The 17,893-nt window shown below is 42.8% G+C and overlaps 1 protein-coding gene across 4 annotated transcripts in view; it reads left to right on the top strand.

The window, feature by feature from the left end:
* Positions 1–9,850: 9,850 nt before the first annotated feature.
* NTPCR (nucleoside-triphosphatase, cancer-related) overlaps positions 9,851–17,893 on the top strand; it is a 52,793-nt gene continuing 44,750 nt past the window's right edge. For all 4 annotated transcript variants that reach the window (XM_039529328.1, XM_039529331.1, XM_039529329.1 and 1 more), the window contains exon 1: positions 9,851–10,381. In XM_039529328.1, the coding sequence (XP_039385262.1) occupies positions 10,300–10,381 (82 nt within the window). In that variant the 5' untranslated portion in view covers positions 9,851–10,299. The remainder of the gene's footprint in view (positions 10,382–17,893) is intronic.

Genomic DNA, 17,893 nt, shown 5'->3' with positions numbered 1-17,893 from the left:
ACCCTTTCTTTCTCTGCCTCCCACCCCCATTTGTTTCCTTTTCATGGCTTCCCTTACTTAGGAGGCACAGGTGTCAGTTTCATGTCCCAACAGCTTAACAAGCCACAGCTGTCAGTTCTTTTCTCCAGGTCTGGCAGCTCAGGTAGTCTTTAAGGGCTAGTTTCTGATATGTACTGTCAACCTTAACTCCAGCTTAATATAGCTTCTGTCTGTGATTTGGATTTAAACTTCTGAAGGAATTGGATAAACACCAAATGGGTAAAAATATTATAACATGGAAATATTTAAACCATGTGAAGAAAGGTACCTTCTACCATTGTGTATAGATTGGCCACAATCCTGAAAACACTTACACAAGTGCTTAACCTTACTACCATGAACTGTCCTATTGAAGTCAATGACACTATTCACAATAGTAAAATTAGACACCTTCATATGTGTTTGCAAGACTGGAGTTGGACCCCAAGAGTACTGGAGTTTTGGACACAACTGTACTAGACCATAGGATTTTTACTTTAAAAAACTACACTAGAAGTGGATCCAACTCTCAGTCATGCAGATGTGCATTTAGAAAGCACATATTATGCACTAGAACTTTAACAGTAAAATGAGCTTTACTCATGGGAAAACAAATCCTCAATATCTGGCTACAAGACAAGCCACTATACCTAGCAACTGAGATTATAGATAATCTGAAAATGATGAAGCAGAGTTTATGATGACAGCAACAGAGCTATAGAGCAGCCTTTTAGAGCAGTTTACTTCATCATAATAAAGAACATGAAAAATGTAACTAAGTTGTAAAACACACGTTAACAAATGGTAACTAAGCCAAATGGTAACCATGAAGATGGTTTTTATCTTTTGAATAAATTTCTTATACATCTAGTTGTTTAGATCAATTTTTTCCAAGTGACCGTGAGCTGGAAGAACCATAGAGCAATCATAATCTCATGATACCAAAAAGACAAAAGTGGCTTTGATTTTTCAGATTAGTCAACAGATGACCAACTGTCATTACAGAAAAAAGAACAGGAGCACTTGTGGCACCTTAGAGACTAACAAATTTATCTGAGCATAAGCTTTCATGGGCTACAGCCCACTTCTTCGGATGCATAGGCTGGAACATACAGCAAGAAGATATTTAAACATACAGAGAACTTTTCAGGTCTCCTTTTCGGTGTCTACATTGAGAGAATGCTTGTATGTCTTCGTTGTACCGCCCCGCACTCCGCATATTGTTGATTTGAACATTCTTCTCGGGTCATACTAACTGTAAGAAAAACAAATTCTGTTTCCACCAAAATAAGAAAATGGAACAAGAGAAGAAAATTCCACTTGCTAAGCAAATACCACTTGGTGCCACCCTGTGTTTTTGTCAAAAAAACACAGGCACAGGAAAGTTACACAAAATTAATCAACAGCTTCCCCTGTAATAAATCTGCATGAAATCTGTAATGACAGGTTTCAGAGTAGCAGCCGTGTTAGTCTATATCCGCAAAAAGAACAGGAGTACTTGTGGCACCTTAGAGACTAACAAATGTATTTGAGCATAAGCTTTCGTGGGCTACAGCCCACTTCATCGGATGCATAGACTGGAACATACAGCAAGAAGATATTTATACATACAGAGAACATGAAAAGGAAGCTTTTTTGGGAAGAAGCTTAGAACGGTAAGCAAAGACACTGATTCCCCTGTGTTCAGGGAGACAGGACTTTGTGTATGTTCTTTGTAAATAGGATTGCAGAGAAATACCTGACTCCATCTTCAGGTTTTCCTTCTAATGGAAATAACCCATGAGATCCCAACTATTGGCTAACCGCTTGAGACAAAAGGGGCAACACCCCTAACTTTAGTCTCATCCACACACAAAAACCCTTAATTTGACTGTGGTGGTATTTTTAACTCAAGCTGGCTAACCCATTGGGGGAATAGGCGAAAGCCTGAGTTAGCACAACTCAGGAGCTGCTAACACAACCACACAGTAGCGTGGATGCTCTACAAAAGTGCCACTAGTCCTCCACTGATATCCCACAATTCCCCCCACATGCCCAGAAAAGACAGACAAGTTCTCCCATAAGTCACTGGAGAAAAATTCATATGGTGGCTCAGCTTGCTACATTGTAAAGAACCATAGGATATTGCCTCCAGAAGTCTTAGTGCCACACATGAACAAATGCAGCACTGGTGTAGACACACAAGCTCAAGTGTTATTTTGCAATATGGCTGCTCTCATTTGAGCTGGGCTAACTCAAAAGTAGTAACTCAAGTGTAGATAACAAGTTAGCTCTCCAGTAAAGACTTGGAAAGGGCTTCAGAACAGAAATCAAATGCAAACAGCTGTCAAAAAATGCCCAACCTATTCTATATTGAACCCAGTCCCAATAAGGGTCAATGCTTAGCTTCACTGCCTGTGGAGCAGGGCAGGAACTGAACAGTGGGTGATAATCTGGTCCCTGCTTCCCTCCCTGGTTCTAGGGGAGGGCATAGCCTCAGTCAGCAGAAGGGGTAGCACAGATTGCACACCCCTCTGAAGTGCATCACAGGGCTGAAGCCAAAGCTCTGTCCCCTCCCACCTCTGAGTGATCAAGTGATCACTCCATATAGCATCTGCTTTCTCCCCTGCACAGGCTCTAGCAATGCAGGTTGTCCATGCACAGGCATATGGGGACTCCTTACACCCTGTTACTCCTGTGCCGATATGTTGCAGATTCACAATTGCATCCTTTATGAATAGCCAAGTAGGAGCTATACCACTGGGCTCAGGCAAACAGGGCCATTCCTTGTTGACAGAATTAACAAAGCCATGTTAAATAGACTAGAATCTTTAACCTGTTTGCCTGTATTGTTAGAGAATCAAAGAATAAGTGCTAAATGTGTCTGTGTTTACCTGCATCCTACTAGAAATCTAACAATGTGATAGCTTGTAGATGCGAAATACAGTTCCTGTCTTGCATTGTCATTCGACTCAGTGATCAAAGGGGATATAATCATTTAGATGGGACTTGTGGTGCATTATTATTGTCCTCAGCTCTCTTTCGCCTGGGCTACATTAGTGGGGGGGTTTGAACTAAGAAACGCAACTTCAGCTACGCTATGCGCGTAGCTGAAGTCGAAGTATCTTAGTTCAACTTATCTGGCCGTCCTCATGGCGGCGAGTCAATTGCCGCGGCTCCCCCATCGACTCCACTTACTCCTCCTGCTGAGGTGGAGTACAGGCATCGATTCTCAGATCGATTTATCACTTCCAGACGAGACGCGATAAATTGATCCCAGATACATCGAACACTACCTGCTGATCTGGCGGGTAGTATAGAAGTACCCTTTGAAACCTGTAATTCCACACAGTAAACCATCTGTGAACTGTCTTGATCATTTGAATGGCTGCTGCTAAAGTATTGTCTGAAAAAAGGACCCATTGACTAGAGATCACAAACTGTTAGCTCATTTTCATCAAAGCCACGTGATGGAGTTTCCTGTCAGCACCCAGCCTGCTACAACTATATAGGAAAGCTTCAGACCTGATCCTTTCATCTCTAGGCTAATTAAACTTTGAACAAAGAAAGTACAAGTTGTAAAACAGAGATCCTGCAAATAATTATATGGAATACCCCAGAAAATGCATGGAAGGGCTTGAACAGACTTTACACCTGAACTGCCTATTGGATGATAACCTTTTAAGTTGATTCCAGGAAAACTTTTACAAATCAGCAGCCTCACCATCTCTGCTATGAAACTGACCTAAGGACGTTACACGTATTTGTATGTATATTGATCTTTTAACAATTTGCAGCTTTTTTCTTTTCCTTTTATCATTTAACCTTTAGTTTTAGTTACTAGAGGATTGGCATCAACATGATTATTAGGTAAAATCTGAGGCTCATATTGACCTGGGGATAAATGACTGGTCCATTGGGATTGGTGAGCCTCACAAATGGTGAATCAGGTTTTCAATAACCCCTCACTACATTAAACTTATCTGTTAGTCTATAAGGTGCCACAGGACTCTTTGCTGCTTTTACAGATCCAGACTAACACGGCTACCCCTCTGATACATTAGACTTGACTGTCTTCATAGGAGTCAAGGGCTGGAATGCCTAAAGAGGTCTGTGTTTGGCTCCTTGTTAACCAGTGTGGTACTGCCAAAGCTGTTTCGTTACTGGCTTGGTGAATCTAATTTTAGAATAAACCACCATCTTGGGGGATTGCCTGCCCTATTTTTTGCACTCTGCCCTAAGTGTGGCATTCTCAGTGTAGCCCATCAAGGCACCCCGATCACAGGAGTGCTCACCATTAAAAAAACGTGGTGAACATCCTTCTAAAAGAAAATACACCTTATCAAACTGGCGTTACTCTGCCACACACACCCCCAAGCTAACACTTAGCAATTCATGCTTATTAATTTTGTTTTCTAGGAAATAAGGCCCCAGTGAGACACACTTTGCTTCCTTTTCCCTGGATTTTTATTATTCACTTCATCCTGTGGTGGGGTTTTCTGTTTTGGGGGGTTTTTTTTTGGTCTAACTGGAAGACGGCTTTATGCACTTGCTCTATGAGAGCAGATGCAAATGTGAGTGCTGCCTGATGTCAGAAGTTTTGGGAGAGAGGACTGGGGAAAAGGAAGTTATCTTGGTCTCCCAAGCAATAGCTGGGACTTGTTTCAAACCCAGATTATGGACTGTGCAGTTTTTGTTACATCAATTGAAACTAAAAATGGGTTTCTGCAGCCATGTTGTCCAAAGGAGATGATTTCTCTCCTCTGGCCTGGTCACCTCAACTGCCCAGATTGCACTCTCTGCAATGTTGGGGAATGAACCAGACCCATTCCAACTGGGACCATTAAATAACCACCCACTCTCATGTTTAAAGCAATTTAATATCTATACTTTTGAGTTTCAGCATCCTATATACCAAGAGCTGTGCCTTCATTGCATAAATATACAAGGCTTTGCCTTCCCCAAAGGAATTATGCTTTGCATTGTGCTAATGAGCTAGCTACTCATGTGAGCTGTTCATTTGCATGTTAATAGAGCCTACTCCAAGAGATGTTACTGAGAGCTTGTCAGCATGGGGGTTTTAAACTGGATGAACTCAAGTTCATCCAGTTTGAAAAATGCTTGTGTATGCACAATGCAACCCATCACACTGCACACTAATTCCGCATTCATCAGGAATTCTGGAGTCTGCTTGCAAAGTGGACTGGGTTTGCTTCGAACTGAATTAGTTCAGTTAGGACTTTTGTTCATATGCATGCAATTGCAGTGCACCACTTTTTGTATGCTTTCAACAGCTATCCACAATTCTTTGAAGGTCAATAATTACTGACCGTGTTTGTAGGGTGATTATTTTTCTCTACACTTTCTCCACGCCTGCAGGGGTGATAGTCATCAGTTCTGCTCTAAGAAACTGATCAATTTTTTGTTTTGCACATTGTAGGAAATAGTTGCACCCCCATGCACCCCCAGTATAGCTTGCAAGCCTCTTCCTCACCTGCAGCTTTTCTGAGCGGGACCACCCTCTGAAGCTATTCAGCAGGATCTCTCTCATCCATCTGCCTTTTGCCTTTTTGAATAAGGCCACTCTCTGACTGCTAGTTATGCTGAAGTGGGCGACATCAAGAGCGAGGACAGCCTAAAGAGGATGTATAGGGGATTGCTATCCAGCTCACCCTTACAACGCCCCCATTACACCCCCGATGACGTAGTAGCGCCTCCAATGCTCAAACAAAACTGCAAAAAGAAACCTGGAACGTAGCTCCAACCACCGCACCCCAACAGGATGGAAGCAGGTATGGTAGACTGAAATCCAAGTGTACCCTGCACCCTCCGTATATGCAGATCACTCACCATCACTGAGGTTCCCTCAAGAATGGGGAGAACCTCAAGGAGAAAAGGAAACCTATACATGCTAAAGAAAAACAGCTATTGTAACTTATCTGGGATATGAAAAATAAGCAACTTTTTTCAGGGCCTCCATATAGTGCTGACAGGCTGGCCAACTTAAGGGGGAGCAAAAGGAAGATTCAGGACAAGATGTTCACACAACCCATGACAGAGTTAGAGGAAAACCAGGCTGGCTGAAAGGGTGAGGCTATACACAAGGACCCAGAGGGAGAAATGCAGCTCTCCCAGGAGATCCTGGCAGTGGCCAAGGACAGCATCACAGTGGCTGTGGCCAAAGACAGTGTGTCACCATGGTGAAAGAGAGCACGGAAGGAGACAGGTGCAGAGGCAACTCATGGATGCTATCCTGAGCTGGAAATCCTCCTCCAAAACATGCTCCTGCTAAGCCAGCAGGTCCTGCAGTTCCATAATTTGGGACCCAGCCAAGTCCTTCAGCCTCTGGACAACGCTGGCTACTAGAACCAGCAGCAACACCTAGCCACTGCATTCCCACAAGAGTGCTTGCAGCAGCTCCCATTCAGCTTTCCGATCCAACTTCTGGGAACTGAGACATGTGGGCGTCCAGCCTGCAATGCCCCTGAAAATTTTGAGCAACCCCAGAACCATGCAGACAGGAAGAGCCAAAGGCAAAGTGTCTATTCACCTTTCACTCCCCTTCTTGCCCCCCAAAAACTGTTGTATTTGAAACGTTCTTATTATTGGACTTTGAGTTTTGTCTGCACTATTGGAGTAATTAAAGGTTTGTGTTTAATTGGTTAACAAAGAAAATTGGTTTGTTAAATGTGTTTTTTCAAAGACATTGTTTTTCCATTGGCTTCATTAAAGTTTTATTGTTTTTTAAATGTAGTTTCATAAAAAAAGCTTTACAGTAGATCCATTGAGTCATCATTGCACTTAATCCTTTCAATAGCGTGCAGTGCTTGCAGTGTCTACATGCCAACATTCCAGGGCCACCCAGAGGGGTGGGGCAAGTGGGGCAATTTGCCCCGGGCCCCGCAGGGGCCCCCACGAGAGTTTTTCAGGGCCCCTGGAGTGGGGTCCTTCATTCACTCCGGGGCCCCCGGAAAACTCTCACGGGGCCCGGGCCCCCAGAGCTTCTTGCGCTCTGGGTCTTCAGCGGCAATTTGGTGGTGGTGGGGGGTCCTTCCACTCTGGGACCTCCTGCCGAAGTGCCCCGAAGACCCGTGACGAGGGGTCCTTCCACCCCAGACCCCCTGAATCCTCTGGGCGACCCTGCAACACTCTCACCCACTCCCAGGCTAACATGTTCAGAGACATAACTCAAAATCTGAACAGTAGGCATCCCTGGTAGCATTTCCATCCCATGGGTGTTTGTTCTCTACGGTATGCCAGGCTGTCTGCTTGAACCACTGAGCTAATCGCTGCACGTTGGCTTCCCATCCATCACTAAGTCTTTCCCCCTTGCTCTCACAAATACTGTGTGAAATAACACATGGTTAGAGCGGTTGGAACTTTTTTTTCTGCTGCTTCCAACCTATTCCATAAGCAGAATCTGCCTTTGCAGATACATCCTGAACTACCCAGTGGACAAGTTGGCTAATCTGTCTGAAAAGACAAGACGATATAGGATGTGCAGTGGAGACTCGGTGTCCTATCAGATATTAATGAATAACACTATTCTCTGTGCAGAATCTTGTCACATTAGCTAAATGATAATAAAGCTGATTTTATAAGATACATGGTGAGGCACAGCCATGTACAGCATTTGAGAGCAACAGTGAGAACAAAAAGAAAGATACTGAAAGATCTCCAATATTAAGATACCAAAGCATACCTCTCTGGCCTGACTCAACCACTGCTGCACAAGAATGCTTTTCATGTCAGTCTGGCATGTACTAAAAAAATCAGATCAGGTTCATGGGTAGGAAAGGACTTCAACAACCTCTCCCAAAAGAACCAAAAAGTGACTCTAGCTATAGTAAAAACTGGTACCCCACTAGCAAAACTAGGACTGTAGCACTGTGGTAAGCATTCCTTCTATCAGGCTTCCACTAGTGTAAGCTACTGACCCAAATGGAGAGAGCAGGTCAAAGATAGAAGATTGCTCTCACTCTCCTTTCAGCTCCTACCCCAGGGAACATCACTTGGATAAATGACCTCGTTTCTTAGCCACTGGTCTGGAAACTTGCTATTAATTAGTTTATCCCATTCAGCCTAATGCTCTAGAAATTCATCCAAGCTTTTCAATGTACTATCAATATTCTGTATTAAACGTAGACTTCCCCTTGCCTGAAAACCTCCCAGGATAAACTCTAACTTCAGCTTCAGTTTAAAATGACTGTAGCCATTTCAGTGATTTGGAAGCTGGTGAAAAAGAGCTTTAGGAGTCATTTGGAAAGTCTCATGAATTCACAGCGGTCTGCACTACATGCTTAGGAATAAATATACATTATCATTGTAGCATGGGGCAACTGACTCCATTGACTTAATTGTAATTACTTCAGATTTACACTAGTGTAATTGATCATTTATCCCCTCTACTCACTGAAGGTAGAAGTGGAAGAGACCTGTTAGAGCATCTAAATCCATCTCTCTACCAACATGGTGCTATCCTGTTATACATTTACTAGAGTGTTGTCCTGTCTAGTTTTAACTATCCTAAACAGAGCTTTTGCCACTTCCCTTGAAAGATGCTTCTTATAGCCAGGAAGCATTTACAAAATATTATGCTTAAATGCTTAAACTCAGTTTTCTTGACTTTATACCATTACTCTGAGTTCAATTATTTAGATATAATAGATTCCCCTCCTTGGTATTTATACCTTTCAGATATCCATGGACAATTGTGCCTCCCTTTCATTTTTCTTAACCCGTAACTTCCAATGAGACTTATGCTCTTAAGTCTTAGGCATTTTAAAAAAATCTTACCCTTAACTTTTAAATAAGTTACAGTTACTCCAAATGATTCACAGGGGAGTCAAAGACAACTATTTTTACAGCTAGTGAAAAGAAATCCTGCTCCATCATTGCTGAGAAACTGTATAATTTTATTTCTGTAACACCCCACTTTCAACACCCCATCCTATTGTTCTGCTGCTCCATGCTTTCCTTCATTGTCTGAAATTAGGCCCCAGTCCTGCAAACTTTACTCACAGTAGTAGATGATGCTATTCGTGAGTAAAGATAAGCATGTGCTTATAAGATTGGGGCCTTAAATGCAAGATCTTCAGGTCATATATTATATTCCCATTCTACTATGGGACATCAAGCACCCTATTGGGTGCTATAAAATGCGTAATATGCTATGGGAGTATTTAATTGAAAACCACCCTGCCTCTGAACACTTGTATTGCTTTTCTCTGAGCTCCCTTCAATATGACATTACAATGAGGTGCTCACAAATGAATGTGCATTCCAGGGGCTGTTGCACTACAGCAGAATAAAGAGGTACTGTTATCTCCTTATTTTGTGATGTGATACCTCTGTGCATGCAGCCCAAAATGGCACCAGTGATTTGTTAGCATAACTTCTTGCAAGTTCATGTCTAATCTAATTTGCTGTCCCTGACTCTACATTTTTTTCAGTGTTAATGCTTTATTCATAGATTCCAAGTCCTGAAGGAACCATTCTGATTATCGAATCTGACCTCCTGTACACCACAGGCCATAGAACTTTACAAGTTTCTCTCTCCTACTGAAGTATTTATGTTCTGGATTAATTTCCCCCTGGATCTATTTGCTTGCATTTTTCCAAGCTGAATTTCATTTCAAGTTCTACCCATGTTTGATGGGATGTCTGCCCCCACACTAGATTACAAAGGGTTAACCTCAGTAGGGAGCAGTGGAGTGAGTCCTCCTAGTGGCCCAGAGAGGCTGAGTGAGGCACAGCCAATCAGGGAGGGTTTGCAGGGAGCAACCAATCCGGGCCCGGCAGGCTCACATAAAAGGAGATGCAGGGTCACAATGAGTGAGTTGCTGCTGTGAGCTCAAGGAGTGAAGACTGCATCTCTACCAGGCAAAGAGACCTGTAGCACTGTGGACAGAACAACTGCTAGCAGGGACTGGGGGAGCAAGAGGGAGCTTCTGGCTGGCTGTTGGGACTAAGTAATTGCATGCCCTGAGACAAGGGTGAAGAAGGGGCTGGGCCATGGGGAAGGGGGCCAGGGAGACACAGCAGCATAGTGAGAAGTTAGGAGTCTCAGCAAGAGGCTGCTATCTATAGGGTCCCTGGGTTGGGACCTGGAGTAGTGAGTGGGCCTGGGTCTCCCCCTTGAACTGGGAAAGTGACAGGATTTTGACTGCAATACTAACTCCCCGCTCCTGCCCACTGGAAGGGGGAAACACAGATGGTGATGCAGTCAGAGGGGTGAGTCATGAAGAGGATGCTGTGCTTCCTGAGGCTACAAGAGGGGCTGCAGGCGGACAACAGAGAGGCATGATAGTGGGCAAACCACAGACAGAGAGTCTTGGCCTCGAGCTAATCCCCAGAGTGACCAGGAGAAGGTGCCAGATCAGTGGTGAGTGATGTAACCTGTGACACCATGTTACTAGTGTCTTTATGTCTCTGCATAAGGCAAGGTTGAAGAAGGCACCTGAAGCCCCTTACTCCCTAAATCTGCCCAGATGGAAACACTGCAGTTTCAAATTGGGCTGGTGAACTGGAAGATATGTATAGGGGACAAATACATTGCTGGGGAAAAGAAAAATTCTTAGATCCACAGATTAAGGCCCGATGGGGCCAGTAGATCTAGTCTGACCTCCTCTCTAACATAGGCCATAGAATTTCAACCAGTTACTCCTGTGTTGAGCTCAGCAACTTGAGTTTGACTAGAGACTGGGCCCATTTTCTACAAAATAAGAGGGAGGAGATATTTTGGGGGGGAAAGTAAGCAAATAAGTTATCTGAAAAAAAGTGTTTCCCAAGTTGAATTTTGAATATTTAGCCTTCTAACTTAGAGTTCAAAACTCAAGTATAATTTGAAAAATTAGTAAATTTCTATGGTTTTAATTCCAATACAGCTACTCTATATCCTGCACATTGTTTAGACAAGCATAATTTAACAGTTCCTACATGTCCCAACACACTCCTTGCATGTACAAGTCCCAGTGCTGCCAGTGTGGCATTTCTGCAGCTACAGCATTGTGATACACACCCTTTGACACATCCACGAGTAACAATTTCTGTACAGCTATTGGTGACTGGCTCCAGTGACATTACTTGGGTATCAGTTCTCAATTGTATTTGCTCCAACCCGCATTCTCCGGTGAGGGTACTGTGGGGTTGTTGCAGTTTGCCTGCCTTAACACCCTGGCTTGAAAGCGAGTTCTTTGGATGTAATAGCACAGTGCATCACTTGTTGGGGGCAGTGCGTCTGGTGATTGGCATTTGGAGAACAGCATCATCTGTGCCTTGTCACAGCTCTCCTCATTGGGTAAATTGTACAGGATGCAGATGAACTTTTCTACTGAAATGATTTTTCTTCATTTTTCCATTCAGAAGTCCATGTTTCTCTATGAATATTGTCCAAGCAGTTTTCTTGCTGTGCCCAGCGCTATGGGAAACAGTATCACAGCCTGTCAATGTATAGAAGGAAAGTATTGGTTCTATGCCTGCTTGAGGAATTACAGGAAAAGCTTCTCTTGACTAGCATACACAGGAATGCATTTGGGTTTTTTGATCTAGCCTTCATCTACAACTTACAAAGTATTTTATAATATGCCACTAACAGAAGAACAACACCAGTGTCTTGTGCTGACTCAACAACACAGTCAGTATCTGTGTGCATGCAGGGCAGTACGGTTCTGGTGTTGACATCTTCATGGTCAGCTTGCAACTGACTTGTGCCCAGAGTTGGGTTTGTTGATTTAACTGTGCTGTCTTCTTTGAACCCTCTGGATATGTGCTGTGGAGCATTGGCTAGGAGTTCGAGAAGAAGCAAGCCAGATCAGCTTTATTTTTGGAATGGACCAAGAGGTCTGGCCAGCTGTTGGCAAGAGAAACAGATCTATCATCAATGATTTTCCAAATTAGCTTGGAAACTTTGGAGAGTGTCTGTTGGATCCTTTCTTTAATAGAATCCCATCTGTATCTGTCAAAGGTTACATCAAACCTGCTAAAGAGCTGTCCAGAATGAAGAACTGACTCACCAAAAATGTTTGCAAAGTCACTAAAGGTTATACATGGAAGAGGTTTCCCTAGTGCCAGTACCCATACTTGGCCATTGATCCTCAGAAAGGAAGTACTATCAAGTGTAATCTCAGGAGGATACGGGATGTCTCTGGTTAAAATGTCTGTCATAGCAGACTTATTTCCAACTCTAAGATGCCCATTTATCTCAGCAAGAGCAAGTGGAACTGGCATTAGCTCTTGACTAAGGCTAAGATTTAGTCACAGGTATTTTTAGTGAAAGTCATGGACAGGTCATGGGAAATAAACAAAAATTCATGGCTAGTGACAGGTCCATGACTTTCACTATAAACACTCCTGACATATCTTAGTTGCCCCAGGGTGCCACTACACTGGGAAGGCCCCAGGGCACCACTGCCTGGGGTCACCCAGCAGTGGCTGGTGTGGCCGACCCCATGGCCACTGCTCAGGCAGTTCCCAGGGCCAGCTGCCAGGGGCCACCAAGCAGGGGTTGGTGCAGCTGCCCCCGGGGCCGCTCCAGCTGCTGGCTGAGGGGGAGGCTCCAGAAGCGGCAAATGTGACTAGCCCAAGGGCCACCTGAGCAGCTGGCCCCTCAGCCAGTTGCTCTGGTAACCCTGGGGTCAGCCACACTGGCAGCTGCAGAATGTCAGAGGTCGCAGAAAGTCACGGAATCTGTGACTTCCACAACCTCCATGACAAACTTGCAGTCTTACTCATGGTGCAATATGATGCACAGCTCCATTGTCTTTTCTGCATTATAGGCGGTAGTGATGCGCAGTAGTAGGACATGATCAGCCTTTATTATGACTAACTTGTCTTTGCTTTTCCTTTTCTCTCCCAAATGTATAGAGTGAGAAATGTCTGAGCCCTTGTCTTTTTCAGTGGGTCATGGAATTCAGTATGGCCACTTCCCTCCTTTGGCCTCATGAGTCATTCCTGAACAAAGATATTCAGTTGCTCCTGCCCAAAGATTTCTGCATTCAGCAGAGCTTTCTGAGTCACTTCTGTAGCCAAATGTTTTGGAGCGTGTTGGAAGCTGGCTCACTACTTAATAATTTGAATGTTTTAAGTGTCATTAACACTTTATTTTCATCAACAGGATCATACTGCTTTCATGTTAGATTCATTGCAAGGCATTTGGTCATTATGTCCACAACTGAATAATTTTTAACAATTTTGGGCTGCAATTTGGGCAGTGCAGTGTCAACTCAAAGTACCTCCTTGTAGCAGATAAAGTGCCCACCATTGTGAAACATGTGGACAATGGTTTGATTTGTGTCCTGGTGAAGTGTGCTTCCAAGCCCAACACGTTTGGGTGTCCACTTCTTACCTCCACTTACATTGTATAGTAAATCTTATGCAATACTTGCATGATTCCTGTTTCTCACCTTCATATGCTTCTATTATCTACTGTCCTCCTCCTCCACATCACCTTCTTTAATTTCCCCTATGTCAAGAATAGACTAGCCCCTCGGGGTTGCAAAAAAAATCCATACCTGTGTGACAAGCAGTGTTAGTGCCTCTTCCTCACTGATATTAAGCCCAGGGTATCCAGAAGGAACAAATATATGTAAGTGTAATATCAGTGCTGTACAAACCATTGAAAGAAAATTCATCTTCCAGCTCAGTCTTGTTACCTGGAATGGGTGATCAATTTTCTTCTCCTGCATTGTCCACCAATTTACAGAAAGGGATGTAATGGAATTTGACAGGCACTAATCATGTTTGCTCTCTGAAGCAGGTTGATCACGTAAGACAGTTGACTAGTAAGTACCATCAAGAGGTAGATTAAGTTTTTCTTTGAAGGTTGCCATACAGCTTATAAATGAATATAGGACCTCCCCACCAGCTTCATTTGAGAGAAAACATTACTGAGTCCATGCTTGTGAAAGTGCCAAAAGATGGCCTTTTTCTGCACAAGGTGTTAACTCATTACTAAGCCAGGCCATTGCACGTCAGTAGCACAGTGAGTGGTTTCATACTTAGCTTTTGTGACTTTTCTCAAGAAATGCTTATAGTAATTATGGTGTGTTTCTTTTTGAGGCTATAAGGTCACTACCCCAGCTACATATACCCTGAGCTTGTGTTTATACTCTGCTGCCTCAAGTATTTGTTTGTTCATGTTGAATGTTCCAGACAAAAACGTTGTTCTGTAACTTCCATCCTGGCAGAAAATGCAAAGACTCCATTTCACTGGGGGGCTCTTTTTTGGAACCATTAGGAAAGGGATAGATAAAACAGTAAATATCATAATGCCACTATATAAATCCATGGTATGCCCACACCTGGAATACTGCTGCAGTTCTGGTCACCAAATATAAAAAACGATATTAGAAATAGAAAAGGTACAAAGAAGAGCAACACAAATAATGAGAGGTATGGAACAGCTTCTGTACAATGAGATATTAAAAAGACTGGGACTGGTCAGCTTAGAAAAGAGACTAAGGGGAGATACAATAGAGGTCTATAAAATCACAAGTGGTGTGGAAAAAGTGAATAAGGAAGTGTTATTTATCTCTTCCTATAGAACAAGAACCAGGACTCACGCAATGACATTAATAGGCATCAGGTTTAAAAATAAACAAAAGTATTACTTCACACAGCACACAGGAAACCTGTGGAACTTGTTGCCGGGGGGTGGGGTGGGGGGGAATGTTGTGAAGGCCAAGAGTATAACTGGGTTCAAAAAAGAACTAGATAAGTTCATGGAGGATACGTCCATCAATGACTATGAGCCAAGATGACTAAACCACAGACAGCCAGATGTTGGGACTGGACGACAGATGAATCAGCTGATAATGGTCCTGTTCTTTTCATTCCCTCTGAAGCATCTGGCATTGGCTGTTGCCAGATGACAAGATAGGGGGCTAGATGGACCATTGGTCTGATCCAATATGGCTGCTGTTATGCTCTGAAGATCTGTTGAGGTTTTAGGGTGTTTGTAACATAAGATTGGGCTTGCAGTTCACCCTTAATAGTTGGTGAAGTAGCTTCAGTGGATTTACAAAGCCTGCTAACTTTTCCTTTATCTGTGTACATTGCACAACAGTCTTTGTGCCAAAGTAATGATTGCGTGCATTCAGACTAAAGACCTGTTAGAGTTCTATCAATTGCATCCCTATTTTGAAAATCCTTGAGTTTCTCTTGCACTGATTGATCTGTTCACAGAAGCAAAAACTGTGTTCTTTTTCACTTGTTGGAATATACATTGTTCATAAGATACTGTTGAGGGATGCTTCTGGTTCAAGACTGCCTCCTTGTTTTGTCTAATAATATCAGATATTCAAATAATACAAATATTTACCAGTATGTAGGTCATGCCATGACAGAAGTATTGATTTGGATACCTAACTATCACTGTAAGCAAAAGTCAGCGTTAGGTTAAGTTAGTGGTTAGAGCTAATAATTTCTCTTTTTGAAATGGGAGAATTTACAGAAATAAACTAGATCATACTGTGTTGTGCATGCTGCTTTGTGTGATGCATAGCAATGCAAATATCTCCTTCACATATCAAAAATACCTGAAAAGTAGCTTACTTAATCTTAAGTGTTGACCTAACTGCAAAACCAACAAAATTCAAGTGGATCTCATTATGTGACCAGAGGAAGCAGAGAGTATGATCATCACCAGAGACTGCTCCCTGCATTTTCTGATAGCACAGTATTCCAGATTAGGAACATATTCCATATTTAGTACCTCTCCCTTACTTTCTATTTTACTTTTAAGTTACAAATGGTATTTTTTATTTTTGTTTTTTACCTTAAAATTCAGCTTGGTAAATGTTTTCAGATTCAGCACATTCAAATTATGAAAGAAAACATGTTTGCTAACTTTTTCCCAGGAAGTCTGTTTTGTTAGTATCAACTTATCTGGGAATTTGGCCTATTCCACTGAAAGGCATCCAGTCTTGATTTGAAGATAGCAAGAGCGTAAGAAGCCACCATTTTCCTTGGCACTTTGTTTTAGTATTTAATCACCCTCACACTTAAAAAATTGTACCTTATTTCTAATTTGCATTTGTCTGACTTACACTTCCAGCCATTGGTTCTTGTTATGCCTTTCTCCACCTGATTAAGGACCCCTTTATAACCCAGTATTTTCTACCCAGGAAGGTACTTAGACACCATAAAGTCACCTCTCAGTCCCCATTTAATAAATTAAACAGTGTGAGCTCTTAAATCTGACTGTTAGGCATTTCCCCTAACCTCCAAATAACTTTTGTGGCTCATTTCTACACCCTCTTCATTTTTTCCAACATCCTTTTTGCAGTGTTGTTATCAGAACTGGATGCAGTATCCCACTATTGGTCTCACCAATGCTGTATTTAGAGGTCTACACAGCTTTTAGTGACATGGCCATGTCAACATGGCCATGTTGCTAAAAGTCGGCAGTGTAAACGCTGTTTGTCGGCACTTTTGCTGACAAAATACTTCCAACTCCTATGAAAGGGGTTTACACTGCCACTTGCCCTGGAAAAACTTTTATCTGTCGGGGGTGGGGGAGGTTTTTTAAGCACCTGTGAACGACAAAACTTTTGTCATTCAATTGGCAGTGTAGACAAAGCCTTCGTATTTGAGCAATACCACTTGCTGCCTGTTGTGACACTAACAGGACGATACGAGGAAGGGAATTTGTAGGTGATTTTAAGAATAAGGTAATTAAACTGAGGATACATCTATACTGCAAAAACCAAGAACAAATAAAAACCCATGGCAAGTCTCAAAGTTTGGGTCAGCTAAGTCAGGCTTGTGCTATGGGGCTAAAAATAGCAATGTAGACATTCCCACTTAGGCTGGAGCCCAGGCTCTAAATCATAAGAACATAAGAACATAAGAAAGGCCGTACCGGGTCAGACCAAAGGTCCATCTAGCCCAGTATCTGTCTACCGACAGTGGCCAATGCCAGGTGCCCCTGAGGGAGTGAACCTAACAGGCAATGATCAAGTGATCTCTCTCCTGCCATCCATCTCCATCCTCTGACGAACAGAGGATGGGGACACCATTCTTACCCATCCTGGCTAATAGCCATTTATGGACTTAGCCACCATGAATTTATCCAGTCCCCTTTTAAACATTGTTATAGTCCTAGCCTTCACAACCTCCTCAGGTAAGGAGTTCCACAAGTTGACTGTGCGCTGCGTGAAGAAGAACTTCCTTTTATTTGTTTTAAACCTGCTGCCTATTAATTTCATTTGGTGACCCCTAGTTCTTGTATTAATCCCAGCAAGGAATTCAGCCTCCAGCCCATGCAGGAAACCTACCCTGGTAGCCCCCGTAGCACAAGCCTCAGGCAGTTGATCCAGGCTCAGAGACTCGCTGCAGCAGGGTTTTTTCTTTTGCCATGTAGACATACATGAGTGTGTGGCCTGGTGGAGAGAACAGTCAACTGATTATTAGGTTTTGTTCTCCTCTCTGCTACTGACTTCTTTGTGAGACCTCGGGCCAGTCACTTAATCCCTCTCTCTCTCTCATTCTCTCTTTCCTTCAGTTTCTCCATCTGTAAAGTGGGAATAATAATTTACCTACCCCACATAAATGTTGACCCGTACTTTATTAGTGTCTGGAAAGAACTTTGAGTTCCTCAGAACGAAGGAGCCATAAAAGTGCAAAGCACTATTATCATACACTGAAATAACTTCTTGTTTCTATCACATTTTTAAGATGACCCAGAATTCTACAAACCCCATTGCTAACTGCCCTCTAAAGAAATAACATATGCTTAAAGAGGCAGAAAGAGTAACTAGAAAAGAGGCTGTTCTTCATCCTAGCAATACACCGCTACCTCAATATAACGCCGCCTGATATAACACAAATTTGGATATAACGCAGTAAAGCAGCGCTCCGGTGGATCAAAGCAAGTTCAATATAACACGGTTTCACC

Source organism: Mauremys reevesii, linkage group 3 (assembly GCF_016161935.1).
Source record: "Mauremys reevesii isolate NIE-2019 linkage group 3, ASM1616193v1, whole genome shotgun sequence".
Classification (NCBI taxonomy): domain Eukaryota; kingdom Metazoa; phylum Chordata; order Testudines; family Geoemydidae; genus Mauremys; species Mauremys reevesii.
Note: the sequence above shows the minus strand (reverse complement) of the source record. Positions and strands in the feature narration are given on the sequence as shown.